General features: G+C 39.3%; 2 protein-coding genes across 6 annotated transcripts; one reads left to right on the top strand and one right to left on the bottom strand.

Annotated features, from left to right (window-relative positions):
• Nucleotides 1–60: 60 nt before the first annotated feature.
• Nucleotides 61–5219, bottom strand: marveld3 (MARVEL domain containing 3). 2 transcript variants are annotated; one of them, XM_029458099.1, is made up of 4 exons: nucleotides 5105–5219; nucleotides 2271–2530; nucleotides 2028–2125; nucleotides 61–937 (listed from the first exon to the last, which is right to left on the bottom strand). In XM_029458099.1, the coding sequence occupies exons 2-4, from the start codon at nucleotides 2525–2527 to the stop codon at nucleotides 327–329; spliced, it is 966 nt and encodes a 321-aa protein (XP_029313959.1). In that variant the 5' UTR covers nucleotides 2528–2530; nucleotides 5105–5219; the 3' UTR covers nucleotides 61–326. The 2 variants fall into 2 exon arrangements, with proteins under 2 accessions (XP_029313959.1, XP_029313954.1); XM_029458094.1 differs by lacking the exon at nucleotides 5105–5219 and adding an exon at nucleotides 2989–3311 and having other exon boundaries at nucleotides 63–937.
• usp10 (ubiquitin specific peptidase 10) lies at nucleotides 4293–27415 on the top strand. Of its 4 annotated transcripts, none has more exons than XM_029458064.1 (15): nucleotides 4293–4649; nucleotides 11792–11860; nucleotides 12439–12484; nucleotides 12855–12914; nucleotides 14576–15802; nucleotides 17924–18015; nucleotides 18494–18603; nucleotides 18691–18749; nucleotides 18836–18939; nucleotides 19360–19459; nucleotides 20582–20762; nucleotides 22083–22248; nucleotides 23334–23478; nucleotides 24062–24127; nucleotides 24370–27415. In XM_029458064.1, the coding sequence occupies exons 1-15, from the start codon at nucleotides 4629–4631 to the stop codon at nucleotides 24555–24557; spliced, it is 2634 nt and encodes an 877-aa protein (XP_029313924.1). In that variant the 5' UTR covers nucleotides 4293–4628; the 3' UTR covers nucleotides 24558–27415. The 4 variants fall into 4 exon arrangements, with proteins under 4 accessions (XP_029313924.1, XP_029313917.1, XP_029313941.1 ...); XM_029458057.1 differs by having other exon boundaries at nucleotides 14573–15802; XM_029458081.1 differs by lacking the exon at nucleotides 12855–12914.
• Nucleotides 27416–27918: the final 503 nt, after the last annotated feature.

The following is a 27918-nucleotide window of genomic DNA, read 5'->3' as shown; positions in this document are numbered from 1 at the left end:
TAATTTGCAGGTATCTTTGCAAATTTAACGAAAAATGAGTAGTAAAAATACACTATTTGAGTAGTTTATTAGAACTACACATTTATATAAAAAATGTAACAAACACAGTATGTAAATTGGAAAAGTGGTGGGATTATAAAAGTACTCCACAAATCAAATACATTCTTCTTGTATAAACAGTGTATAAAAAAGCTGATTCACAAATCACATTTAAGACGAGTGAATAAACAATAACACCTAATGTGACAAAAGTAAACATTCCACGTTGTCTTGTCACAGGGATTTCTAATCGATCCCACGTTTGTTCAAATGTGCCACGGAAAACGTTATAAATTATTGCCCTCATTTGTCCTTTGCTTCTTTAGCTCCCGCACTGACCTGAACGCTCTGACAGCTAACACTGTACCAAAGAGGAACACAAACACCCCCAGCACCCCAAAGAGACCCCCTGCGATATCCGCACCGTGGACCTGGCACTCGAAGCCCTTGTGCCCTTTGCTCTTGTACATCTGCTCCCTCTCCGTACAGATGGGGTCGTTGTAGGTTTGCTGCAGCCTAATAAAGTAGAAGGCCAGCGCAGGGATGTAGCCCAGGCTGATCAGGAGGTTCAGCAGCGCCTCCCCCAGCAGCACAGGGGGCCAGCGGTAAGGGACCCTGAAAATCCCCAGGGCAAACATGACACAGGCGTAGATCATTAAAACCCCACCGCAGGCCATGGTGAAGACATACGGAGGTCGCTTGAGCTGATGGAACAGCCGGTCCAGCTCTTTCACCCTGTCTGCGTCGGCTCCAGCAAAGGCGTTGGCTCCACCAAAGTGATAATAGTAGAGTCCTCCAAGGCTGGCCAGGTCACGGTAGCCCCCGTTGTTGCTGTACGGCACTCCGGCACAGATGACGATAAGCAGATTCACAAACAGCTCCATGAGCTGGCATAGACCTGGGAGATATTAATGAACAGCAACATCGTGAGACTGGAGCTGAAACAATGTTTCTACAATCTTTTAAGTGAAAATGCCAAATATCTGCTGCTCTACATGAATGGAAACGAGCACTTATTAAAGCACATTTAATGGGTGATAAAAAAAGAAAAGAATCATACTACATTTTATAGTGATCACGTCTGTCAAAAATTGATTACTGTAAGCAGATGATCATTTTAAATAATTATCTTTTTCTTTATTTCTCAAGCAGAAAACTATCTAATTGACATTTGTATATTTATAACATGAATTAAAGGAAGGAAAGGGACAGCTTCGCTATCTACTGAATTTCATTGACTCTTTCTGAATACAGAGGCCTTTCAAATTACAGTTAAAATAAAATGACAGTACGGTGTATAATTCATATATATATATATATATATATATATATATATATATATATATATATATATATATATATATTATAAATGAGGTTATAACCTAAAAGTACTATACTGTTTATAAATACAGTACAGTCAGTAGGGGAAATAGAAAGCACTAAATGCTATATATATATATATATATATATATATATATATATATATATATATATATATATATATATATATATATATATATATATATTATAAATGAGGTTATAACCTAAAAGTACTGTACTGTTTATAAATACAGCACAGTCAGTAGGGCAAATAGAAAGCACTAAGTGTGGCTGTGGTTTCAGAGCATTTTTTCATTTTTTATAGGCCTATAAATAAACTGCAGGCTATCTGTAACTGTAACTGTATCATGCAAGTAAAGTAAATAAATAAATAAAATAAATTCCAAAATGTTTTATCATGAGTGAAAAGACCCAGAATGAACACTGTAAGCAGACTACTTAATAAGCAAATTATTTAAATAGCATTTGTATAGGATTTAAGCGGCTGATCATTGTAATTGTGATCACTATGAGCAGTTTCCACTGTATTTTGTCGAATATACTTGAGGGCCATCCGAACAAATTTAAGAAATTGTAAATGCTGACGAGCATGTGCTTTTACTGTAACCAACATTTCACAGAAGAAATCTAAAAATAACTATACTTGCCTCTGCTGGTTAAGACGTATTTGAGATTGTAAAGCGCTTGTGTGTGTTGTCGCTCATAATGCTCCCCTTCAGAGTGGTACACTGAAGTCTCTCTGGACCTACAAGGACAACACCACATAATTAATTACATCTGTACAATGTCATTTTACATAAAAATGTAAATAAATAACCTTTGCCACAGATGGTGTAAAATCTGTGTGGAAGACATGACAGTGAGTGTGTAGAAAGGACACAGCCTCTTACAGTCTTGAGGGTGCTTCATGGTCATGGTCTCTGAAAGCAGGTGGCTCACTGTGAGAGGCAGTTGTCATGTCCTTCTGTCTGTTTTGTTTGGCCCTCCTGTCACCAGCAGCGCCTCTCTCGTCCATCTCTCTCGGCTTTTGGTTGCGGCCTCTGCCATCATATGACGCATGGTCTCCATTGTGTGAGTTGTCCCTGTCCCTGCTCTTGTACTCATCATACACTTCACTCCTCTGGTGGCGTCTTCCCCTCTCTGGCATCCTCTGCATAAAACAGATTATTATGGACATGAATCTTATTACAGACCTTCATAAACAAAATGAGTACTTAGCTTGTATCTCTGTAACTGCCATTGTGGACAGGAAAGCAGCATGAAAGATTATGTAATGTATAGTGTAGAGAGAGGTTTCTTCATTAAGTATAGTGGCTAGTAAGGTGGTGATGATTTTGGGGACCACAAAAATTCCAGTAGGACAAATTATTTTTATTATACCTAAGAGGAACTTAAAGTCAGCAAACTAAAACTGACTTTTACGTGATTACATACTATATTTCAACATGGAAGCCCAAAGCATATTCTTGTAAGAGGCCCACAATTCATAACAGCGCTCCTTCCTTCCCTGTTGCGAAGTTCACCCGTGTTTCGAGGTCATAATTATACATTCAGTAAATGGTTCTAGGTTCGTGAATAATACAAAAAGACACCATTATTATTTCCTACCTTTAGACTCCGTGAACAATGTGATCTTGTTTTCTATTTTGCCGAGAAAAAACAGCCCACCTGACTCAACTTCCTGTGTTTGAGATTACCTCCTCCTGCCACTCACCTGTACAGTGCCACGCCCATTTGTAGGGAGCTCATTTGTGGTTTTAGAAAATAATAATAAAAAATTATATATATATCTTTTCCCAATTTAAAGTAATTTATAATGTGTTGTATGTATACATTATGTAGGCCTATATGTAGTAGGCCTACTATACTGTATTGTAGTGTAAGTACTTTATTGTTTGTGAGTAAACCAGACAACCACATTTAATTCACTAGTCAGTTTGACCCAAATATGGCAGGACACTTGCAGCTTCACTAGAATTCAAGAAAAACCGGAAAGTGTATTAAAAAATGTTGGTTTCAGTCGTGTTTACTTCTAAAAACAAAAAAATTGCGATTCATGCACCAACCCGGACGTGAACGCACACAGCGCACGCGGTCACGCTTCAAACGTGAAGCTTGTGGTAATAGTCCACGACATTGCTTTCAGCATTTCCGCCGAATCATAAATACATTTCAAAATAAATGTCACTTGAGAGTGTGATTTCCATGTCAATGAGGTCATTCTTTGATCCACATCCTGTAATTACACGAGACAGATCATTATTGACTTGTTTGTATTTACTCATGCAATTATCTAATACCATAAGAAGATCTATGATTTCCCATTTAAAATGAGAGCTCAATCTGTAGGTATTAGTGATAGGCTTAAACTGCAAAGGAAATAAGGTTCCTCCACTTCCTCTAAAGTTTACTTTAGGAACCCAGCTTGACTGCATACTACAAGATTATAAACTGAATGGAGCCATACTGAATATGGTAGAATTATATATTTTATTGCAGAAGCAGCTAAACTGGATTTCCAGCCAAAGCAGGAAAGTGACACATCTTGGCAGGCCTCAAGGGGCCCTAAATCTTCTGGGCAAAACTGTGAACATTTTATTTCGGAATATAGCTAATTAAGAACAATTTCATATGACATGATAGGGCATTTGATAGAGTCAGGTGTTGCGTTTTACCTGATCTTGTCTGATCTTTTATTTCAATATGTGCTTGTATTTGGCATATTCCTAAATGAATGTGTTTAATAAATCTCCTAAACAACAAATCCCACAGCTTCACAGTTATTGTACCCACTGTGCGAGACAGGACATTGACACTATATGACGTATACTGATGTAAACTATTCACCAGGTCTTGTGTCTGGTTGTTCTGACATGTGTTGTTCCATATGCACCCGGCGTCACAGAGGGGATTACCTATGTTTAAGACCTTTATTGTGAAGTCCGGGAGCAAACCACCACCGGAAGTGTTTCTCGGTATTCCTTGAGCTCACGCTGCCTCTACAACCGACCGCGCACTGGGTTGGCTAGCAAGCGAGGAAGAGACAGAAATGGCGGTGACGGCAAGGCAAGCAGCATGAAGTGCTGATGCATTACATGGATCAAAACTTACGACTGCCAGGACAACGTTGGAAAAATGACAATGATGTCGAAGTAGGACATCCTTTGTAACGGTCATTGCAAACCTACAACACCTTCCCGGGAGAGCTTTCATCTTGTCAGCGGAGGAGAGAAAATCTCACCGGGAGCATGGCTTCTTACAGCAACCAGGTAGCTAAAGCTAGTTGGCTAACATTAGCCTGCAAAACAACTCCTGATGCACGTTATTTATAGACTCGCGACGGGCCCTCACTTGTACAACCCTCTGACCTAAAATAGTGCCATACTAGCAATTTTGTTGAGTGCAAGTTGTTATTTGAAACATTTGGCTAGTCGTGTCATTGAAAATGTAAGAACTGAAAAGTGCTTGCTAATGCCCCTCTAAGCCTCATTGAAACACCACCAGCATGGTAGCTAACAGGCCCTAGGTCTCTCCATTCAAATGAGACAGCGGCACTGTTTGCAGCAGTTTTTAAAGATTAGACAGCCACGATTATCTTAATGACATGAAAGTGTGCTTAATCTTATGTTCGCGACACTTTGGCAGTAAGATCCCGTTAGTGACATGTGTTATTTCCCCATGGCAAAAGCGACACTGAAAATTGCTGCGTGTATGCATGGCCCACCTGCTCAGTGCTGCGACAGGCCTTCCCCGAGCGCACATTTTCATTACTGGTAATAATGGCAGATGAGTTTTGCTCTGGGCTGCTCGGCAGCTTAATACCGTCGTTGTGCGGTGATTTGCGTGTAATCATTTCCCGTTTCTAAGCAGTTGTGATCCAGGATTTAACAATGTCTCGCCTTTCACTTAGCTTTTTTTTTTAGCATGCTAACAGCTTTGCACAGACGGTTTGGTTACACTTTGCAGCCAGTCCGCTAGCTGGTTAGCTAAATTCAAATGCGACAGTGTGGGCCTTCGTCGATGGCATTGATTTATTTGATATTGAATCAATTAAAAGCCAGGTTTTGAGCTCCAGTGTGCTGTTACACTGCCAGTCTCCGTGCAGCTTTAGATTAAAGATAACTTGGCACATTTACAGACATTTCAGAGTAAGTTAGCTATCATGTGGGAAGGCCCGATTTGAAGTGAAGCTATGCATGCAGATACATGCCAGGTCTGAAGTTTCTATTTATTGACTGGCTACTGACTGGATTAAAGTTTAACTTGAAACCATAGATCCAACAAATTAAACTTTAAACTAGGGATGCATGCTTCACTGGGTTCAAACTCGGGTCTATCAGTTCAAGAACCGAAGCACAAGTAACGACCATGGGAAGGGAGACCTCGCGAAAGACTAAATTCTCCATGCTTTCACACCTCTTCCTGTCCTCAAAATCCAGTGTTTCCATTGGCTCGCTGTTCAGCAAAAGTGAAAGCTTCAAGGGAATAACCGCCTTGTGTTATTTCTAACACAGCGGTCAGCTCTGTCATATATCTTTAACCTGTGAAATTAATTATCATATGCAATATGTACACATTGATATTGAATTATTTTTCCATGATTGGGCTTTTATTGGTATATGCTGTATAAGTGACATAGAATGAATAGCATAATATAAATAATAACGATTTTAAAAGCTTGTAAAGAGCCTACATTAAGTATTCACAGACAGGGCTCTACATTTACAGTTCACCAGTTTCCTCGGACAACCGGATTTGGACCCCTGTCAACTATTTTGTTTGGTCTGGTTGCCCCATTTGGCAATACTTTTTCCAGTGTTACAGAAGCTCCTTTTATTGGCTCACAATTTAAATTAAAATACTCTGTGAAATTGTTGCTGTCACATTGATTTGCTCTGTGAGAAATGTCACAAGTATAAAAAAAAGAAGAGTGGATAAACGGGTTTTGCAAAAAGAGCTTCACTGTTCTGTGTCTGCATCTGCAGGGGAAAGAAACAGCTTTAATCTGACCGCTAAATACAACAGTAGACGACAATATTCTTCTTATGGTAATGTGTCCTACAAGTAGGGCTGAATGAATTAAAAAAATCTAATTGCAATCATTTTGACTGATAATGCAATATGATTCACGATACTGGAGGTAATGATTATTTTTGCACCATTTTCATATCTATATTTTTTTATAATAATAAACACGTTTAGATTTATTTATTTTCCAAGGATCTGAACACAAAAAAAAAATCACGTCAATTTGTAGGCCGGGTCTTGTCTACACCAACACAAAATTACATTTTAAATCGTAATTTGATTAACATTTCATCTTTTAACAAATGCGCCTCTTGCCATTTATCTATATTGCGATTTAGATACAATTCTGACTTTTAATCCCTACCTACTATTGCTAACATCACTTTTTATTATTTTTTGTTTCATTTATAAAGCTGAGGCATTGTAAGAGATTACACTCGATAATCTTTTTTAATTGATGTTTTCTTTTTAGGCAATGGTTTGTTGCATCAAATCAATGAGATTAATAGCAACAACGTCCTAAATTTAAGCAACAATCAATATATTTCCTGACATTCAAGAAGGCCAATGCAGGATTTTAAGAAGCCAAAAAAAACTGGTGTGTAAATTGAATATTTAAACATGACAAAAGTTATTTGTTCACTTTGGTTGTTTAGTTTTGACAAACATGTGAGTGGGATAGTAATCCTCGACACCCCCCTGAGGGGAAACTACACACTGTATGCATAAACAAATGTCACAAAGTCAAATGCACTCAGAATGGAACTGCACCAAAGTCACACATTTAGTACTTCTATGTCCCTAACTTTAACATGATCTGAAAGCATGCTAAGATAGCAAATGCTAGCATGCTGCTAACTGTTGCGTATCAAAATCTTGCAGTACACAAAATAACATCAGCAACTAACAAGTATTTTGATTATCGATTAGTCGATTTATTTTCTTTAATTGATCAGTCTAAGAAATATCAGAAAACGGTGACAAGTCCAAGGTCTTACAGCATATTGTTTTGTCTGTCCAAAACCCAAACACATTCAGTCGAGTAGAAATACAGAAGCTGGAAACAGTTGACTTTTGTCATTTTCGCTTTTCAAAACGGACATAAACAATTAATTCTGAGTCTATTGACTCATCCTCGCAGCTTTACACAACATTGATTATGCCACACAATGGAAGTAAAGAGCCCTTTATGAGCCGCCCTATTTATGTCAAGAAGAGCAAACAAAATATCAGAAACCCGGCACGATCTAACATAATTACAATTCAACAGGTTTTTACAAACTACAGCCTCCAAATTGACTAAATTTGAATTGGCACCTCAAAAACAATTTGAAGGAAGATCGAACATTACAACAAAGTAAAATGCGTTGCAGGGCTCTTGTGCTCTGCTGTATTAGTTTTAGCCTGGTGTTCCTCGTAAAGTGGCAGCTCAGTGCATGTCGTGGGGAATGGTTGAGGGTTTGATATCAAACCCACAGTCAGAATGTTAAAATAACTTAATTCAGATGAAAAAAAGACAGATATAGTTGTATGGCTTAATGCTAACCTCAACACATGGAGCACCACATTGCTGAGCAGTTGTGATGGCACCTGTCTTCTAGCAAAATAAATGACACGAATTCCTTCATGCTTTGTAATCGTATGTCACTCTATTACTACATCTCGCCAATATGCAGGCACGGGCATGCTCCGGAGATTCATTCAAAACTGGTCTGACCTTATTTGTAGTTGCGCTGCAGCATTTTCATGCTCGGCCAAGTTGTCCATTAATAACTCTGCATACCAATTCAAGAGAACACGCACAGTAGTGCTGGGTTCATCCCCTGTTATGGTTAAAGTAAACAGATTGTTTGAGCATTCAGTTTTTTTGGGTTATAGTGTCCGGGTTATTTTAGAAAAAAAGTGGTTCGTATAATGCGTAGTCCGACACCTTTGGAAATTCAAAGTGTTAATAGCTGTTTAGTGCTGCCGCAATTAGTCTGTAATCACTGACAATGCTTCACCAACATGTTTATTTAATCTTTTGTCCTTGTAGCTGCTTAATAAACTCATAACGTCATCTGCCTGCTACCTAAGAAATTAGTGAAGGGAAACTACTGTGTCACCGCAGCACTACAGGTAAATGGTCTCCCTCTGTCACCGTGCCTGTAGCCACGCCCGCTCAACATATCGGCAAAGTTAGCGGAGTTTTGCAGACGGTCACAGCTTGGATTGAGGCCAACATATAGGATGTAGATGAAAAATAAAAACGGTAATTGCTTTGTGCGTCAGGTGTCGTGTGGAAGATTGATGATTTAGGCTCAATGTCGAGATTTATGTTTTGTGTTTGAGACGATAAATAGAATAAACCTTTTTTTTTGCCCCTACAGTTAGTTTAAGATAAAATAGACTTCATTGTCCCAGTGGGAAATTTGCCTTGGTCACCAGTGTTGGAAGTATACAATTACAGCGAAACAAAAAAACATAACCAATGCATTTAACCATCGGGTAATGTAATGTATGCGAGTGATCAACAACAAGAAGGAAAGAGAAGTCATCCAAATATTTCTGCAAAAACTCGGATCAGATTGTCACATGAGAAAAACTGGTTCCATTTAAAGGTCAGCTCACCTTAAACATGAGGCGCTGTTGCCGCTGCTAGCTGAGGGGACAAATAAACTGCACATACTTGGCATGGCTATGTTACGGCTGATTTCATACCAACTTCAAACACACGCTGTCCCTCAACCGCACACCAGATATCGCTCGCCATGTTACCGTGGGCTGCGTGAATTGCGGTTGACTGTGACAGACTTAGCAGTTTAATAAAACTGTAATTACTAACCAGACTCACGTGCACACAATCTGCGCACCAAAGTATTGCTTTAGTTTAATTAATATCTTTAAAAAGAAATCTTAAAAAGTTGCTTAGACCTGGCGGGGAATCAACTTAGGCTCAGGTGTAAAACCTGCTGTTAACAAAATGTATATTAAGCTGAGTAAAACTCAGATGAGCAGCTTGTCACTAAAAGGAGAATAGCTGGTCCGCCTTAAAGGTCAGCCCACCCTAAGTAACCCTAATCCGGAGTTGTTGCTAACTTCGGGGCTAACCCACTTTAATCAGCAGCTGACAAGCAAGACACGGGAGCTTGGCTTGGGTCTTGAGGAGTTGTAGCATTTATTCACCGACAAATAGCCTAAACTCTGCGCACTGCTACGTTCACAGCTATAACGTTAATGCTTCATACTCAACGGTACACACTAGGGTTTGGAGATGTTATAATTTTCATGATGTATATGCCAAATTTATTTAAATTAAATTTGGATTTCTTTTAGAGTTGCACTGCTGACTTAAATAACAAGCGCTTTTTAAAGTATTTTATTCATCATGTTGGATTAGCAAGTCAAACCTAATGGTCAATTAGATTTTCTTGGAGGAAAATGAATTGTTTTGATTAAAAGACTGTGAAATAGTCAATGGAATAATGGATAGATTAGTCTTTAGCCCGAGTTTCATGTGTTTTGTACAAAGCTGTTGATGGTAACTTTCTATTTTACTGAAGGTTCAATGGCCCTCATCAGTTATAAGAAACATAATCCCTGTTGTTTTTGGTCAATATTGAGATCACGGTTAACACGTTTACTCATTGACTCGCAGTGACCTACATTTTGGTTGTATAGATATAAAGGGTGATGACATGGCAAAGAAAGTCCCACCCACAAAGCATGGTTTCAAGACTAATCTGTAGATCTTATCAGTAATAGTTAAAGTATCTTGTGAAATAATCAATAATGATAATTCATTAACCGTAATCAATCTGTGGTCACCTGTTCTGCATCGTCGTACTTTAAACGTGTGAGAAATAGTAACACTAAATGGCAGTAAAGCGCATGTGTGTGTTGGCTAATTTGTTGTAATCCTCAGTCCAAACGAACAGCAAGGGAAGCTTAGTGTGGTACGTGTGGCACGCCTGCAAAAAGAAGCAAAGGGACATTCTTTCTGTTGTGATTGTATTAGCCATCCTGAGGCTGTTGGATTACGGCTGGCTGTTTGTCGCTCATAGTGCCATTTCAGCAATGTGGGCCCTCGTGTGGGGCCTCGTTTGCAAAGAGTTACATGTGCTTGAGCTGCACTTTCTTTTCTCTGTGCCTCCCCTTTCACGTCCCACTGTTTATTGCACCGAGAGGATTAACGGTGTGGTTAGTGAGTTCATGTCACCTTTTCTCCGTTGCTTTGTGTTTAGCATGCACATGTGAACACTTTGGTGGCACGGTGAAGTTTTTTACCCTGAAGGTGTAAGGGTCATCTGTCATATATGAAATATTATTAATTAACTATCATGTAATTGAGTACCGGTATTAAGAGTTAACAAATCATGAAAATGACAATAATTAAAGATGAGTTTAGAGCGATATTGCTTCCTGTTCAAGGATTTATTTATTTAGTATATTTAAGTTCTGTCCACAGCTCACCTTTTGTAATTCTTAGGGCGGCCCCCTGAAAGTCGATGACTCGAATCATCAGTCAGTGGAGCCGCCCCCCTTTTTTCTTTTTGTCAGTCAGTTCGAGCACGCTTTCTAGAAAAGAAATCGGGTGAGCAGGATTTTTACTGGAAAATTCATAGCTGTGGCAAATCTATGGCATATGCACTTTGTAGGCTAACACTGCAATCGTTTGGTGGTTTGCGTTGTTGCCTCATCAGTTCCCCTGCTGGTATTAACAGCTCATACCAGATTGGTCAGAAAGCAGGTTATTCCCACATAAATGCAAGTAGTTTACAAATTAACAAACAATATAGTACCCCTGCACTAAATAATAGATTTGTTTGTGTAACTAAACTAATATTAGTTAGTTAGTTAGTTAGTTATTAGTCAAAAGTCTCGTCTTAAGAGGCACAGACTGCATTGTTTGTTTTAGTCCTTTGTGTCCAAACCTTTGACTGGTACTCTACACCTGCTTTGGCTTCTTTTGAGGATGAGCTTGCCTTTGTGTTTACAACTCAAACACCTACTTCACTAAAAGCAAACCCTATTGGAATGAATGAGTTGTTTGTGTACAGGGTTTATGCATAACTCTGCATGACTCACCACTTACCTTTGCCCAAGCTAACATTGCGGTCTTGTAAGAGCCCTTGTGCCAAGAAATCAGCTCCCGTTATGAGGTGGCAGGCCCTGTTCTTAACCGTCTATCATTTGACTTTCCCTTGATTTAGTCTTTAATTTATATTGATGCATGATCTCAAGTTTTGTGACTCGTTTAATGGTCTTTCAGGTGATTTTTGAAGATCAGTTTCCTCATTTTTGAATTTGCATCACAGCAGGAAAATATATATTTTGGGAAGTGGATTTTTACAGCATTGCCTTTTTATTTGAAACTAATGTTTATATTGATTCCTTCCCACAGTACATCTTCGGGGAGTTCAGCCCTGATGAGATCAATCAGTTCTTTGTGACTCCACGATGTTATGTCGAGGTAAGGAGCCGGATGACAATTCGGTTGTACATTAACAAATCATTACATGGGTGGCAATAATGGTTGATCTTTTGGATCAACTGGTCAGCAGGATCTTCTGTGACGGGAAGAAACGGGGTTCATGGGAAATGTAATTAAAATTTTGGCCAAATCCAGGTTGGCCAAAACTTGTTATTACAAAGGCTCCATGTAGATCCTTTTAAAATGAACACCATGCCTAAAATGACTGTTATTGCACTGATAAAAGTATTGCTATATATATATATATATATATATATATATATATATATATATATATATATATATATATATATATATATATACATTTGAAATATTACAAACTTTCTGGGAAAATTGCTCCATTGTATACGCACCAAATTGCAGTTCTGAGAACTTAAAGCTCACGTATCAACAGCGAGACTCCAGACTGCTAAACTTTAAGCACAACTTCATTGTTTTCATTCAAATAGAAATGATTAATCATCCCGTACTGAAATCTTCAGGATGTCACTTTAACATGGTATCATTTTAGAAGTGTTGTTTTTTTACTCCTAATTTTGTATTTTGCCTCCACACAGCTTCCTCCGTTCAATGACAAAGTCCCGTGCGTCAGTCAGTCTTCTGGTAAGTACATTTCACAAACACTACATTGCTATAGAATGTATTTTTTTCTTTCGAAATGTTATTAGCATCTGTAGTTTTATCAAAGTAGGTCTTTGAACATGTAAGATAGAAGTCCAGGCTGAACTGACCTGACTTGCCTGGCAGGGAGCTGCTTTTCATGTGATTTTTAATTTTGCATATATTCATACATAACAGTATAGATTGTTTTTTAATGAATTACATATCCCAGTATTTTAAGAATACGTCAGCCATTTTCATTCTTTAAGTTTCGAGCCACAACATAAAAAATGTAATAGCAGCCACCTGTCTTTGAAATGGTACCAGTTTGCACATGATATTTGCCTTACCTTGATTTGTATTGATTATTTAGGAAGTTACTGCACTCCTGCTGTACCTTATATTATGGAGTCTATGGGACTGCAGGTTTGCGGTGAGTTGAGGAGTCTGACACCCTGTGGCTTGACTAGCTGTTGTACGTTTGCTGTTAAACTCAAAATCCAGGTTTCAAAAACTGGTGGCTTTCTAAATCTTGCGCCTGTATTCTTTCTCTTGCCTGTTGGTACAAACTGTAGAGCTTTGCATGCTCAAGATACTATCGAGTATCTTATCTTCTCCTGCATATAATGCATTTTCACCACTGCAGGGCTCCAAGTTGAATTAAAATTGGATTGGATTCGTATGATTTTAACAATCACAGCTTATTTACTAAGGGCATAGTGATGGTTTTCTGTGATTGCTAACGTGTGTGTGTGTATATATTTAGCCTTGCTTTGTTAAAGTTTTACTGCTGAATGCATTTAAAGTCATGGAGTGTGATTTCAGTAACACTAACAGAAGATCTTCTAATCCCAGTAGAGGAAGTAACTGCTGTTTTCATACCCTCTTAACCCCTGCAGACCATCAGGGTTTACAGTTTGGGTGACCAGTCAGCTGTGACATGATGAAAGCCACTTGGATGATTTTTCTGATTTGCACTTACTAATGTTTCCTGTTTGTTTACCTTTTTTCATTTTATGCCTCTGCATAATAATTTACTATTCAAGCTGCCATGCAACACATTTTAACTGAAAAGTTTTGTAATGACATACATTTGTGTTTGTACATTGTTGTTCTACTTTTCATGTTAGAAACTTTAAAAGGGTAATACAAAAAGTAGTCTTTTTTAAAGTATGCATATTTATGTAGATCATTGATGTGCAGTACATTATGAAAGTATTCAAGCCTCCCTTTTGGCATATTTCTAAAAATATAGAAGCTATTTGTAATGCTTTTATTTTTTATTCCATCTTAATTTCAGGGCATTTTGAAAACAACTGAGGATCTGAGCATTTTTGAATGGATAAAATTGAAATAACTGAGTTTTCCCAAGTAACAAATTAACTTAATTTGTGATAAATTGCTACAACAGCAAAACAATTCTAATCAGATGTTGTCATGTTTTGCTATTGATAGTTTTGCCCAAACTGTACAAAAAGGTTGACTACTTATGCAAAACTGGAGTACACTGTACATCATATGATTCAGACAAAAAAAATCCTTATTCTTATTTTATATTAATAACAAAACATGCAAATTGTCATTCTCGTGAGGTGCTGCATCACAACCGTTATGATTCAGGGTAATGAACTAATTATGCAGGACCACAAACAGCTTTTAAAAGTCTGTCCATTTGATGGCTGGCTGCCACTCATTTGAAAAACAAATGAGCCCCAATACTATTTGGTCCAACTCTGCCTGATTTGTAAATGTTGAATCAGCCCACTTCGGGATATGTTGGCACAGTTCCTTGGATCCACACAATCCCAGAAAGAATGTGGCATAGTTTAGCGTAGACTCGCAACAGTAGTTGATGGAGCTAAAAATAGGTCCAGCAGGATTTGTTTCTTGTTATTGGTATGTCTGATCCTGTCAGAGAGCTCTCACGACCCCTTTTGTGCGATGGCTTAGTTGTTCAGAAATAAAGTTTTTATAACAAACTCTTCAGCAGTAAACTACTAAGAGAGTAAACTACAACAGTGTCTGTTTATTTTTAGGCTGTATTTAAGACAAAACTTTGTGTTTCTAATTGATTTGAACTGTTATCTACAGCAGAAGACTATCAGCGCATTGAGTTTGGTGTCGACGAGGTGATGGATTCCAAGCCTGTTGGTGTGAACAGTCCTTTATTCAAGGTGTCGAGCACCCTCAACCCACAGGCTCCAGAGTTCATCCTGGGCTGCCAGTCGGCCCACAAGGCTCAACAGACTGCTCCTCCAGAAGATGATGTCCCTGATGGATCTGACTTCAACTCGCTGGATGGCCCTGACTCAGAGTCCTCAGCCCTGGACAATCAGGCCTGCCAGGACATGGACCCTGGCAGCCTGGGACAGCGAGAGAGGAAGAAAAAGAAAAAGCGACCGCCGGGGTATTACAACTACCTGGACCCGTCAGCTGGCGGCAGCAACAACAGCAGCTGTGCAGCCGATGGGACGCCTATGATGGCACTGGTGAACGGACATGCAATCGGTGGCCCACACCACAGTGCTGAAGATGTGGACGGTAAGGCATTGTCTGGGGCTGAACTTTCCACCCCCAGACCTGTCTCCATGGCAACATCAACAGCTGCTGTGACAGCAGCCAAGTTTGCCCCCACAGCCACTGCCAATCAGAGGACTTGTGATAGCCCTGATGACTCTTCTTTGGACTTAACAATTGGAGCTGCCTCTTTATCAGATGGCAACAATGCAACTTCCTCCTCTTCATCCTCCTCTCAAAGCAGGGGGATGACAGAGGGGCCGAGGACTGCAGATCAGCAGCCAGATCATTTGGCTCCACAGAGCCCCGAACTTTCAGATACTCCAAACAGCCCCCGCTCTAAATCCCCTCTTACTTCTTCAGCTGCTGTGGCCACCCCCTCTGTCGCCACTTCCATTACAACTACTGAACTGGAAGAAAGCGAGCTAGTAGACAGTGGGGTGGCCAATGGGTTAGCGGAGCCTGATACTCCCATTAGTGCAGATGAACACAAAGAAGACTGTGAGAGTGGGGAACAGGCTCAGCGGGTCTCCCCAGACTCTGCTTCCCAGTCAGTAGTGACAGAGCAGGCCCATTTGCCTGCGATTCCAGCTGCACCTACTGCCAACCTCCCCAAATCTTGGGCTAGCCTCTTCCACAACTCCAAGCCTCTGCCTGGGGGCCCTCAGGCATTTGTGGAGGTAAAAAATGTTGTGGAAGTTGTGTCCCCCTCCCTCGCCACGCCAGAGCAGCCTGATAAAGTTGGGGAGGTCAAAGTCGGCCCTGTCCACGTTTCAGAGGATCCTATGGCCCCTAAACTTGCAGGTATAATATGATGATGCTCATTGTTTCTTTTAAAAATAGCCCCTTTTCATGTTTCGGCTTTAAGTGTTTTGCTGCTGAATTCCTCCACTTGGTGGCAATGTTGAGACGATTGTATTGTTCCTGTTCTGTGTTCTGTGTTCTGTGTGGGTTTAAGGTTTTAAACATTTGATGTTTTAGAAGTGATGAGACCAAACTTCATATTCTGTTGCTGATTATCCTATAATGATTTATATTTTTATAGATTAAGTTAGAGCTGCTCAATAACTCCTTGCCACAGGAAAATGTTATATACAGTGCTGCTTTCATGTTCAAGAAGTTCAAGAAATGAACACTAGATGGTGGTACTACACCAGAATAGCTGTCAGATATTAAGTCTTTAGTCACATTTGTGTAACCCATCTTACCTCATTACCCAAAAAGTATTAGAAGTAAGCATTACAGGGTGCACACCTTGTGAACACAGGAATATTCTGCACACAAAGCTATTGTACAGTTGGATGATTTCTTTTTCTCAGATCTCTTAAGAATTCAGTTTTCTTGTAGATGCACGTTTTAATGAGGGATAAACAGTATGTTGTGTTCAAATGTATATTTTATATTTCAAGTTGTTGGACTGTTTCAGGGTGCAAATTAGATGACATGATGGTTCACTTTAAATTAATGAATAGTCTAGCTTTTTCAGATGTTTAACTCCCAAGAGGGATAGATATCGAACCCTTTGTCTGTATAATAGCCTGACACAAACACAACACAGACTGACACACAAGCTGCAGCTTCAACATTCATTCAAGTGAAAAAAGTACTATTCAGCCCAAAGAGGAGAACGTGCTTTTCTGAAAACATCTCATTGATCAGGTCATGCTAGAAAATAAACTGAGGCCAAACAATTGTGGTTTTGGCTTCATGTGGAACAGGATCCGTTGGCGTGAACATGCACACAAGCACAGTTTAGTGTAATTTGAGATCACTTCTGGGTTCATTTATTTAAGAGCTTGTAAACGGACACATGATACAAAGTCATTTCTGTGCCATGTCATTCCGAACTGTGTTTTCTTTTGTCTATCGACGGGGTTTTCTGTCTTTTTAAAAGTGTGCAATATCTGAGATTTGTCTGTTTTAGATTAACCTGATTATGCTGCATGTATGTACACAATATTCTCTCAGAAGGGTACTTTACCAAAGAATTAATTTGTCTGTCTGTCTAAGCACTTTGGTTTGAGTTCCACTTTGAATGCAACCTTGTTTAGACAAAAGTGCACATTTTCAGCACTCTCTTTTCCAAGGTGCCCAGCCCTTATTGGGTGTAATTTGATATTCAAAGTATTCTTTTTTTACTGAAACTGTGCATCCCCTTTTGAGATGTACATTTTTACTTATGTATGCGTGCTCACGAACCAGAAAACTGTGTGGCTGTATTTTTTATCTGCAGAACATGTTTTTCTTAGCTTCACAGCCATCAGTCAATTCCAGATATGTTAATACTTTAGAACTTCTGGAATTGCATATATTAAAAAGCTCTAGTGGGTCACACTGACCCAAATAGTTTTGTTTTAAGTGGGAGAATGGAGCAACGTAGTGAGACTGTAGACTGTAATCTGCAATGTGTTTACATGGAGATAGAAATGTGTCTCCTGCATTCACGCCGTTTTTATTTGCATGTGTTCATTTGATAGTGTTTAGTCTGCTCCAGTGTTTAGCGTTAAGCTACATGCATTTACAAAAGACAAATGGTGCACAATATGTGAAGGATGCACAAGTTCTAATGATTGAATCTGATTGTCTGATATGTATATGTCATTAGATGCATCATTTATAAATCAGTTGTGTGAAACGATGTCCACGTTACCATGGGAGCTGTGCTACTCAATGACAGTCTCCCTTCCTAGGCGTGGTACAGCAAGTTCTTGCTTTTATTCAGCCTCTTGTGCTGTTGTGACGAGAGGCAGGAGTAGAAGAAGGGACATTTGATTTGTGTAAATGTACTTGTTGTGATTCAGGAATGATCTGCTGTAATGTTCTCCACTATATCGCATCGTAATGACGCTGACATGGGTTTTCATTGTTTGTTGGAGTTTCACAGGGTTACATGTTTAAGAACATTGTGTCTGTTTGAATCCCCAGAACTTATTGAGAATGTGAAGTTGATACATAAACCAGTGTCTTTGCAGCCGAGAGGACTGATCAACAAGGGAAACTGGTGCTATATCAACGCTGTATCCTTTCACTCTGCTTTGTGCTGCACCTGCATTTTTTTATTTTATTTTTAACCCTTCAACACTGTTAACGAATGTGTATTTTTGGCTCTAGGTAATATAACAAGCTCTTATATTAGTGTTAATCCTAACGGCACAAAGGACAAATGTTATCAAGTCACAGGCAAGCTGGAGTGTGTTTTTAAAAATACTGTGCCGGTGAGTTTCAGCTCTGTTTGGATATTTCCTCAAATGCAATTTTTGTTTGTAAGGAAAGCTCAAAACATATTTTTATTGAGAGTGATTTGATTGATTCAGTTCGATTGGAAAAAAACAACTCAAATTCAAGACCTCCCAATTCTACGTGCTACAGAATGACACCAGGGCTTTCATCTAATTGGAAGTTATTTGTCCATTGCTATCAAATTACACATATTACAGCAGCTGGTCATACACATTTTCGTATATGCCGTTTTCCTCCCTGACTCTGAACGCTCAGACCCTACAAGCCCTGATTGCATGCCCTCCCATGTATCACCTGATGAAGTCCATTCCTCTGCACAACGAAACGCAGAGACCATGTACCTCCACACCCATGATGGACAACTTGTAAGTAGCTTTTCTGCAAACTGATATCCCTATCGCTAAAGTATGTTTTGCTCCGAGACGTCACCGTGGTTTCTTTGTCTCTGACAGTGTCAGGCTGGTGAATGAGTTCAACAACATGCCTGTGCCATCTAAAGCCAAACAGCAAGGTAAGACTTCATTCGGCACGTCCAAAGACTTTTGGTATCGTTTTCTGTCCGCTTCACTGATGTGTGATTTGTAACTGTGTCCACAGCTGTTGGTGAAAAAGTCATGAAAGACATTCGGCCTGGTGTACCGTTTGAACCAACCTACATTTATAGACTCCTCACTCTCATCAAGTCAAGTCTCTCTGAGAAGGTAAACTGCCGCCTCTGGATCAGATGCACGGCAAAGCAATGCGGCAACTGCTGGGTTTATTTATTTTTTCTAATCGCACCCTTTGAACACACTTCTTCTGGGACATGCAGTGCTTGAAGAGAATGTCCGTGTTTTTTTTAATACACGTTTCAGTTCAGAATTTGACAACTCACCTGAATGTATGCAGGTCATGTGTTACACATGCTGAGTCAATGCTGCTTCAGTTTAATGAATGAAATAGTTATCTTTTGATATTTAATGAGGTTTACGCTCATCCTGTCTCTCTTGTAAAACATGCCTCCCTGTCTGTTTACCTCCCACTGTTTGTACATTCATGCGTACACAGGAGTGTTTTATTTGACGGTAAGCTTTCTTGGTAGTGTTTTAATTGGTGCTGATGTCCTGGTGCTCCACTCGCAGGGTCGTCAGGAGGATGCGGAGGAGTATCTTGGCTTCACTCTCAACGGACTGCACGAGGAGATGCTGGCTTTGAAAAAACTAATCTCTCCTCAGGAAGAGAGTAAGCATCTTTTCCAACTTCCATATCAAAATCATATCACAAGGAAGATGAGATCATTAGAGATTGTTTAGTTGACTTCGTTTTTGCATATCATTGCTCTTCTCTGTATTTCAAGTTGAAGATGAAGTGCATTACGCTGCATGATCAAACTGCAACAATGTCGATTAAGCATCTATTCATTTTGTGAAGTTTTTAAACTACTTGTTAGTTTTCAATAACAAATAAATGTATAACCAACCAATTCAGGAACATGAACATCAATACATTTACTGAAGTGATAAAAATGCCATTGCAACTGAACAGGTGTGACCTGACAACATTTCTCTAATATGCACACCACCACACAAACTAACATTTCATCTTTAATGAATAGTTCAAGTGTGCAAAGCATTTACAAGCAGATAGAAATGTGTCTCCTGCATTCACGCCGTTTTTATTTGCATGTGTTCATTTGGTAGTGTTTAGTCTGCTCCAGTGTTTAGCGTTAAGCTACATGCATTTACAAAAGACAAATGGTGCAGCAATATGTGAAGGATGCACAAGTTCTAATGATTGAATCTGATTGTCTGATATGTATATGTCATTAGATGCATCATTTATAAATCAGTTGTGTGAAACGATGTCCACGTTACCATGGGAGCTGTGCTACTCAATGACAGTCTCCCTTCCTAGGCGTGGTACAGCAAGTTCTTGCTTTTATTCAGCCTCTTGTGCTGTTGTGACGAGAGGCAGGAGTAGAAGAAGGGACATTTGATATGTGTAAATGTACTTGTTGTGATTCAGGAATGATCTGCTGTAATGTTCTCCACTATATCTCATCGTAATGACGCTGACATGGGTTTTCATTGTTTGTTGGAGTTTCACAGGGTTACATGTTTAAGAACATTGTGTCTGTTTGAATCCCCAGAACTTATTGAGAATGTGAAGTTGATGGATGAACCAGTGTCCACCACACAAATTCCAGCTTTACTGAATAGATCATAAGTGTATCTGGTTATTGTAGTGCTATTGACTTTCCTTCAACTTGTAAAGTGACGTAGGATTCAGGAGAATAGTTGCCGTGTTTGTAATACTTTGATAATTTGACCTCTAAAGTTGTTTCTTTTCGTGTTTCTTGAACAGAAGCTCCCACACCCAACGGGCCAGAGTCTCAGCCAGGTGAGGAGGAAGATGTTGCTGATAAGGAGGAAGAAGGCAGTGAGGACGAGTGGGAGCAAGTTGGCCCCAGAAACAAGACTTCCATCACTCGCCAAGCTGACTTTGTCCGCACACCCATCACTGACATATTTGGTGGACACATCAGGTACGTTGATAGATCGTTGTTTCAGAAATGATTATAGTGGAGCTAATGAGCCCTATGTATAGGAAGGAATTGTGATGGCAGGTGAACTTGTGTACAGTTTATTTTCACTCATAAGTTCACAAAGCGCTCCGTGATGCTGCACTCAAGTTGGATTTCCCAGTACAGTCTGTAGTAGCCTTTTTTGCTCTAAAATCATAGTCTTAAACATACCAATGATTGATTCTTATTGTCTGATATGTATATGTCATTAGATGCATCATTTATAAATCAGTTGTGTGAAACGATGTCCACGTTACCATGGGAGCTGTGCTACTCAATGACAGTCTCCCTTCCTAGGCGTGGTACAGCAAGCTCTTGCTTTTATTCAGCCTCTTGTGCTGTTGTGACGAGAGGCAGGAGTAGAAGAAGGGACATTTGATATGTGTAAATGTACTTGTTGTGATTCAGGAATGATCTGCTGTAATGTTCTCCACTATATCTCATCGTAATGACTAATAGTATGTGCTTTATCCTGTTTTTGGTTAATGCTTCTGCTCCCAGTTAATCACCAACTTTGGGAGATAGTTGTCATCTTCACTTCTGACTTAAAGTTTTTAATCTCTGTTCACGGTGGCGTCACAAATCGGTCTGCCACCAACCATCTTCAGTTTTTGTCCCGTTAGCATAAGCAAATGTCCTTCAGCATAACAGCCACTTTGAGCCAATTGTGGTCAGAAGTCTCGACAGCAAGACGTGGGGCACACATTCACAAACAAAGGTCTTAACTTTCAGACAAATTGGAAAGAACCTGTGCGGGTGAAGTTGCCTAAATAATATGTTCTTTCGAGGTTCTGGTCTGGCACAGTCCTGGTCTGCACTGGTCGCACAGTGTCTTACAGTGTATGTTTACAGAGTGTGGTGTGCACGCCCACTGAGCTTGGCTATAATCCATGGGCTTCTCAGGCACTAGTTGATTCATTTGGTTTGTGAATCACTTTCAATTTGAAGAAAATAATTCCCAATTAAATATTTTTTAACTGAAGCATTTGACCATCAGGAGATTAAAAATAAATTCCTTACAAATCCTCTGGGTCATCAAGATATGATTTGATGACCAGTGTTTAATATCGAGGAGCTACAGATGCAGTTATGATACTCTTTGTATAAATATAACAAGTGGTACTTCACAAATGAAGGGGTTGTTAAATTCTGCATTCGTGGCAACACTGAGCTATCGGAGTTACGTAAAGAAGTCATTATTTTGGTATTTAATTATTTTAAACAATAATCTAATTTCTTGTGTCCTCTATTATCTAACTTTGTGTTTTGTTTCTTTGTCAGATCTGTGGTGTATCAACAAAACTCTAAAGAGTCGGCCACTCTGCAGCCTTTCTTTACCCTGCAGCTCGACATCCAGTCAGAGAAGATCCGCACTGTCCAGGAGGCTCTAGAAACCTTAGTGGCACGAGAGTCAGTCCAGGGATACACTTCTAAAACTAAGCAGGAGGTATGAATAAAGTACACTTTTGGGCTATGTTTTAGTTACTTAGTTAATGTAGTAATGAATTGGTTATTTAGTTAGTGTCACGTTATGGCCAGAAACGGTATAAACAGAAATGATTGGATATTCACATTTCCAACAGTTCTTGAACGTATCATTTAACGCTTCAGTCAAGAAAAGTAACCAAATCTAAGCTTCATCAAAATCTATTTATTCTAAACGTTTCCATTTAAAAATTTGCCAAAAATAAACCGTTTGCATCCACAAGATCCTGTAAAAATCATAACAAAATGAAATAGAAACTTCGACTGAGCTGCAGGCTGTTTACACCGAGCAGAGAGGACAAGAGAAATGTTAATAGTTCAATATGTATAGCATGTGGGGCCCCTATTATTCCCAATATTGGTAACACTTGTGGGCACATGGAAACATGTCCGATATATAGGTTCCATTTCTTAAAATGTTATTAAATAATGCGTACATTTCAAAACGGTCAAGTAAAAATGCTCCTATTTCTTTTTGTATACTAGTGTTGTGTGTTTTTCACGGTTATATTTGGAAATAAATATTTATAGTGTTCAAATATGTTTCTGATTTGATTTACCGTCGTATAAATGTCTCTGGTGCACACTGACATGCACACTGATGCTTTAACATCAAACCAGACTTTAAAACTAGTGAAGAAAACATTCAAAAATAGTCCAGGGAGTGAACATTAAGTTAAATTAACTGGTGCAGAGAACATCTGCTCTACAGCTGTATTATGTGCATCTTTTTGTATTTTTTTGTTTTGATTTTTGTAAACTATAAACCCATTGTTCTGTTTCTTTCCATTTCAGAGACGGTTAACATTGCCCAACTCTTAAAAGCCCCAAAATGATTCATAAGATACTACTTTGAAGGGCCCAGCAAGCGGTTGCATTTCCAACAAAATGTTTCCGCTTGTTTTTGTTCTCTTTCCTGTTTTGTTAAGAATGCGTTGTATTGGGATTTATCTTAAGTCTACACTTGACTACAAATTAACTTTTTTCTTGAATACTATTTTATTACTATCGCAGAACCTTCTCTGACTGCACGTCTTTTGTTTTCAGATTGAGATCAGTCGGAGGGTGACTCTGGAAGAACTTCCCCCTGTGCTGGTGCTCCATCTCAAGAGATTCGTTTTTGAGAAGACTGGAGGCTGCCAGAAACTGACCAAGAACATTGATTACCCCGTCGACCTGGAAATCAGCAAAGGTATGGACCCATACTCTACCGAGCACAGCCGGCCTTTGACACGCATTACACTGTTAAACAATAAGTTCATGCTTTTAGATAAAAAGGGATGATCCAATTTACTTGTACTGACCAAAGACATACATCCTGTTGGATCACTACTGTGTCTTCATTATCCTAGTGTGGACACATGGCCTCATGTTAACAACATATGTTGAGTTTGAAGTTGCTTAATCACAACAACCTTATTGCATTTACAACACAAGATTACATTTCCAATCCTAAGAATCAATGATTTTGCCAAATTAACTTCAAGTGACGGTACGATTTACACTCGTTGGTTCCCCAGAAAAAGAGCGACGAGGTGCGTCTTAAGGGGAATGATCTCCCCAACTTGTGGGAGTGACTCGTGAAAATTACACACCAGTCTGTAATGATCGAATCGGGCTGCACAATCATTATCATGGCTGTAGACCTCCTTAGAGGGATCGGGTTCACAATGAATTGTAACAATGTTGCAGTGAAGTTTGTACATTGCACTTGTCCAGCAGCACCTATAATAAGCAATGCTTTACCACTTCTAGTTCTAACTGTTTCCTTTCAGATCTCTTGTCCTCTGGAGTGCGAAGCAAAGTTGTGAAAGGCCAAAGAACTTACCGGCTCTTTGCAGGTGCGTTTGTGTTTTTGTACTTATGACCATTTTAATATTATTTATAGAATCAAGAATAATAAGAATAAAGTTTTCTAAGTGATGTTATCTGTTATTGTACATTGTGGGTAGATCTTCAGGCTGAACAGCTCATTCTAAAAATAAACTGCTCACAGGGCAGTGCCCATCTTTGGATGAGTAATGTCTTAAATAATATGTCTCTTATTTCTCTGATGTCTTTTTACCCTCCGTCTCTTAACCAGTTGTCTATCACCATGGGAACAGCGCGACAGGCGGTCATTACACCACGGATGTCTTCCACATTGGTCTTAACGGCTGGCTGCGCATTGACGACCAGACAGTGAAGGTCATCAACCAGTACCAGGTTGTGAAGCAGACTGCCGAGCGCACTGCCTACCTGCTGTACTACCGCCGCGTCGACCTGCTGTAGACGCACACGCATCCCAACACACACACACAAGAATACCCGAATATATTCACAAACGCACACAAAACATACATGCTCCAAATGCACTCGTTGACAGGACAGTACATCTACACGTGACACAAAACACACATAAAACTAATGAACAGGAACACTGCCCAACTTGTTCTCTTGCAAGATTTTCCTCTTCTTCCCTCCTGTCCCCGCTTTCCTGAGAACCAGCTTTTCCGACACCTTTTTCCTCGTCTTCTTCTTTTTTTTTTTTTTCTTTCAGAGGAAGAGAAACAAGCTGCATTCACAAAGATTTCCCTGTGACTGCTCTCTGTTCTCTGTGCACCACTGCTGTGTTTTGTTTTGTCCTGTTTTTGTTTTTACTTTTAAAGCAGCAAGTAAAGGACTGTTGAATAGACAGAGGTGGGGTTTGGGGTTACATGTTAGGACCCGAGACTCTCCTCTGATAAGCCCACAGCTCGGCTCAGATGGCAAACAGTGGACTCACACACAGGAAGAACTATCTACCACAGGCTGCAAGTGGACTGCTGGGTTAATTTCTCATGTTTGTTTGAATTACCTGTTTTAAGGAAATGACCTAGAAATATCAGTGTTTTTCCTTTTTAGTAAAGGAGATATGTTGGCCTAATGAATTTGCAGCAGTTTAAAAAGCCTGTTTGAATTTGCCCTCGTGCATTGAAAAGGCCCGGCACCAGCATTATCATGAGTCTCTCCTCCCTAGGCCAGATTGTCTTCTTTGCCACAAACACAAACGACTCCTCCATTTCCTCACTTTTATGATGCTTTTAAATCGAGGTACAACTTGAGCCATCAACAAGATAAAAAAGATAGATGGCACATTGAGAACTGAACGGCTTCCTTGTTTGAGAGATCCTTGGTATGGTATCTGGGTTTAGATTTAGAAAGAAAATATTAATGCGCTTTAGAATTTAATAACAAATACGCTTCTGTGCACAAAGTATAAACTGATTGATGATTACGATATGACAGGCAAATGCATATTTTGCAAATATTTAGATTTAAAATGTTTTTTAAAAAACCCAACTAAAAATATGAAATCTAACTGACTGAAAACTTGTTTGGGTCCTAATGGACTGTGCTAGTTTTTAGACTTGGTTATTGCACTGGAGAGATGGCAACCAATCGAGACGGATTCCACTGCAAACCCTGACCTTATTTACTTTGTACATTTCCTTCTCTATCCATCCTTTTTTTTTTTTTTTTGGTCTTTACTTGTCTAAAGGTTCCACCTGTGTATAGGTGGCTTATCAGTGTAGTTTTGAGCCACACCACCCCTCTTACCCCCAAACTCAGCAGAAAGCGGGGGCTGCCTTAGGTTCAATGTGTGATGTTTTTCCACTCAGTGTACAAGTCTAACCCTAATCAGGCGCCAACAGCAAGTCTAATGTCTGATGAGTTAGGGGAATGTACCTGACATCTATGTATTTACTCTTTTGTGACTCAGCATTTCCTCCTAGTCGAGGGGAACTGAGTGTTAAGGGGAAGTGGGACAACATCTGTGCTAAACTCTGCATAGAAATCCCGGACATGTGCACAAAAGGAGATAGTGTTTGCTTTTGTTGAAGATTTTAGCTTTCTTTTTTTTCTTTTTTTTTTCATTTATTGATTGTGATGATTTTTGTTTGAGTTACTAAAATATGTTAGTTTCTTTTTTTCTTTTTTTTGTCATTGATCATTCATTGGATGTCCCCATGTTCTCGCTCCCTTCAAGAAAAAATATGCTTGCATTTGAATTGGTGTTTGAAAAGAAATTACACAGGCTAAAGCACAACAATGAATAAAATTAAAATAGTTCTTTGCTTGATATTTATTTCCATTTTTGTCATTTTCTCTTTTTTTTTGTAGTTATTATTCTTTTTGCTCAAGACCCACCTCATTCCAACCATCAGTGTCATAATCTCAGTATTAACACTTTACAAAATGTAATCATCTCAAGTTTTTCTACATGATTTAGACTTCTGTACTTTTTCTTTTAGCCACGAAAGTCCTCCTTTGTCTCACACAGTTGATTAGATCAAGGTACACAGGTGAGATGGTGGTGTCCCATATTTTCCTGCTTCAGATCAAAGAGAAGGTGCCGTGTAAAACATTTTCCTGTATTTTAATGGTGCCCTTAATTTAACATGTCCCTTATGTACTTGAAGTTTGAAGACTGAGGTTAATCTTTCAATTTAAAATGAAATTTAATTGATATTTTCTAAAATGTTACTATTTCACATTAAATTTAAATGATGTTTAGCCTCTATGTAATATAACATGTGGTGCATAGTCCCAATTGATTTTTTTTTTTCTTGTTGGTTTCAAAGTCAGAAACCTTCAGGTTAACCAAAGGACAACATTAAGGACGGCTCTCCTGCCTTTCCTTCAAAATTCAAACTTTATTTTGCCTTCTCCATCTGAGATCTTGTTGCCATGTCCATGACTCATTCTAACAGGAAACGGAGGCATGCCGTTTAGACCGTCGGTACATCTTCAAACTTTAATGATGGTTCAGTTGTGCTGCTGGCTTTGTAGTTATTTCTGCACAAATTGTGACATGGTTTGCATATTTTCTTCCCCTTTTTTGAAGAATGTTTGGGAGTTGGGACTTTGAACAGACACCTTGAGCTTTCTGTTGTACAGTTTTATCTCTGAGGCTGGTCAGGAAATGTGCTGGTGAAATGCTTCAATAATGTCTCTTTTCAGTATGTGCTCCTAACACTATTGTCTGCTGGGAATTGTTGGGATATTGACCTAAAAAGAAAAAAAAAAAAATCTATACTGTCTTTTAATTTTAAGCCTCCAGCATTCTATTTTGTTAATTGTTCAAATAAAGGATTGTGCAAAAAGCAGTTGGCTAATTAAGTGTAGTCAGAAGACTACTTGGCTTTCTTATAATAGTGAATACTGAAAACATCTGCAGTCTCTACAGCCTGGACTGGCCTACAGAACAATGTGCACAATAAACCAAAACAACAAAACGATCTGAGTCTTGGTCTACCACACACGGCTAATTGGTCTCTTGTTCCTGCATGTCAACATATACCATGTGTAGTATGTTGTATCTCCCCCTCCTGTGGTCTAGCTGGCTGCCTCGGTGCCCACACTGCTCTCTTTAGGGCCGTGGCTGAGCTCGCCCCTGTTTGCTTTAATGGGAAGCAGAACCCATCATTGAAAAATTTGCCGTGTAAGGTTTTTCTGCCCTTTTTAGTATTCCTTACTATTTATTCCTTCCTTACTATAGCTCGGCCGTCCGCTGAAATGTGGCTTTGCACTCAAACTTACAATCAAGCGTAGTGTTTTCCTTGTTAGTGTCAGAAGGGAACTACAAGAGATCTTTTTTTACAGGCCTGCA

This window comes from Cottoperca gobio, chromosome 3, assembly GCF_900634415.1.
Source record: "Cottoperca gobio chromosome 3, fCotGob3.1, whole genome shotgun sequence".
Classification (NCBI taxonomy): Eukaryota; Metazoa; Chordata; class Actinopteri; order Perciformes; family Bovichtidae; genus Cottoperca; species Cottoperca gobio.
This window is presented reverse-complemented; position numbering and strand designations above follow the sequence as displayed.

Bases quoted from the DNA above. Each gene is read 5' to 3' on its own strand.
- usp10 (XM_029458057.1), top strand. From the start codon at position 4,629: ATGGCTTCTTACAGCAACCAG. The intron at 11,861-12,438 runs GTAAGGAGCCGG...GCCTCCACACAG, and splicing joins CTCCACGATGTTATGTCGAG to CTTCCTCCGTTCAATGACAA. The intron at 22,249-23,333 runs GTATGAATAAAG...TTTTGTTTTCAG, and splicing joins CTTCTAAAACTAAGCAGGAG to ATTGAGATCAGTCGGAGGGT.
- marveld3 (XM_029458099.1), bottom strand. From the start codon at position 2,527: ATGCCAGAGAGGGGAAGACGCCACCAGAGGAGTGAAGTGTATGATGAG. The intron at 2,126-2,270 runs GTAAGAGGCTGT...TTGTCCTTGTAG, and splicing joins CATGAAGCACCCTCAAGACT to GTCCAGAGAGACTTCAGTGT. The intron at 938-2,027 runs GCAAGTATAGTT...AATATCTCCCAG, and splicing joins ATACGTCTTAACCAGCAGAG to GTCTATGCCAGCTCATGGAG.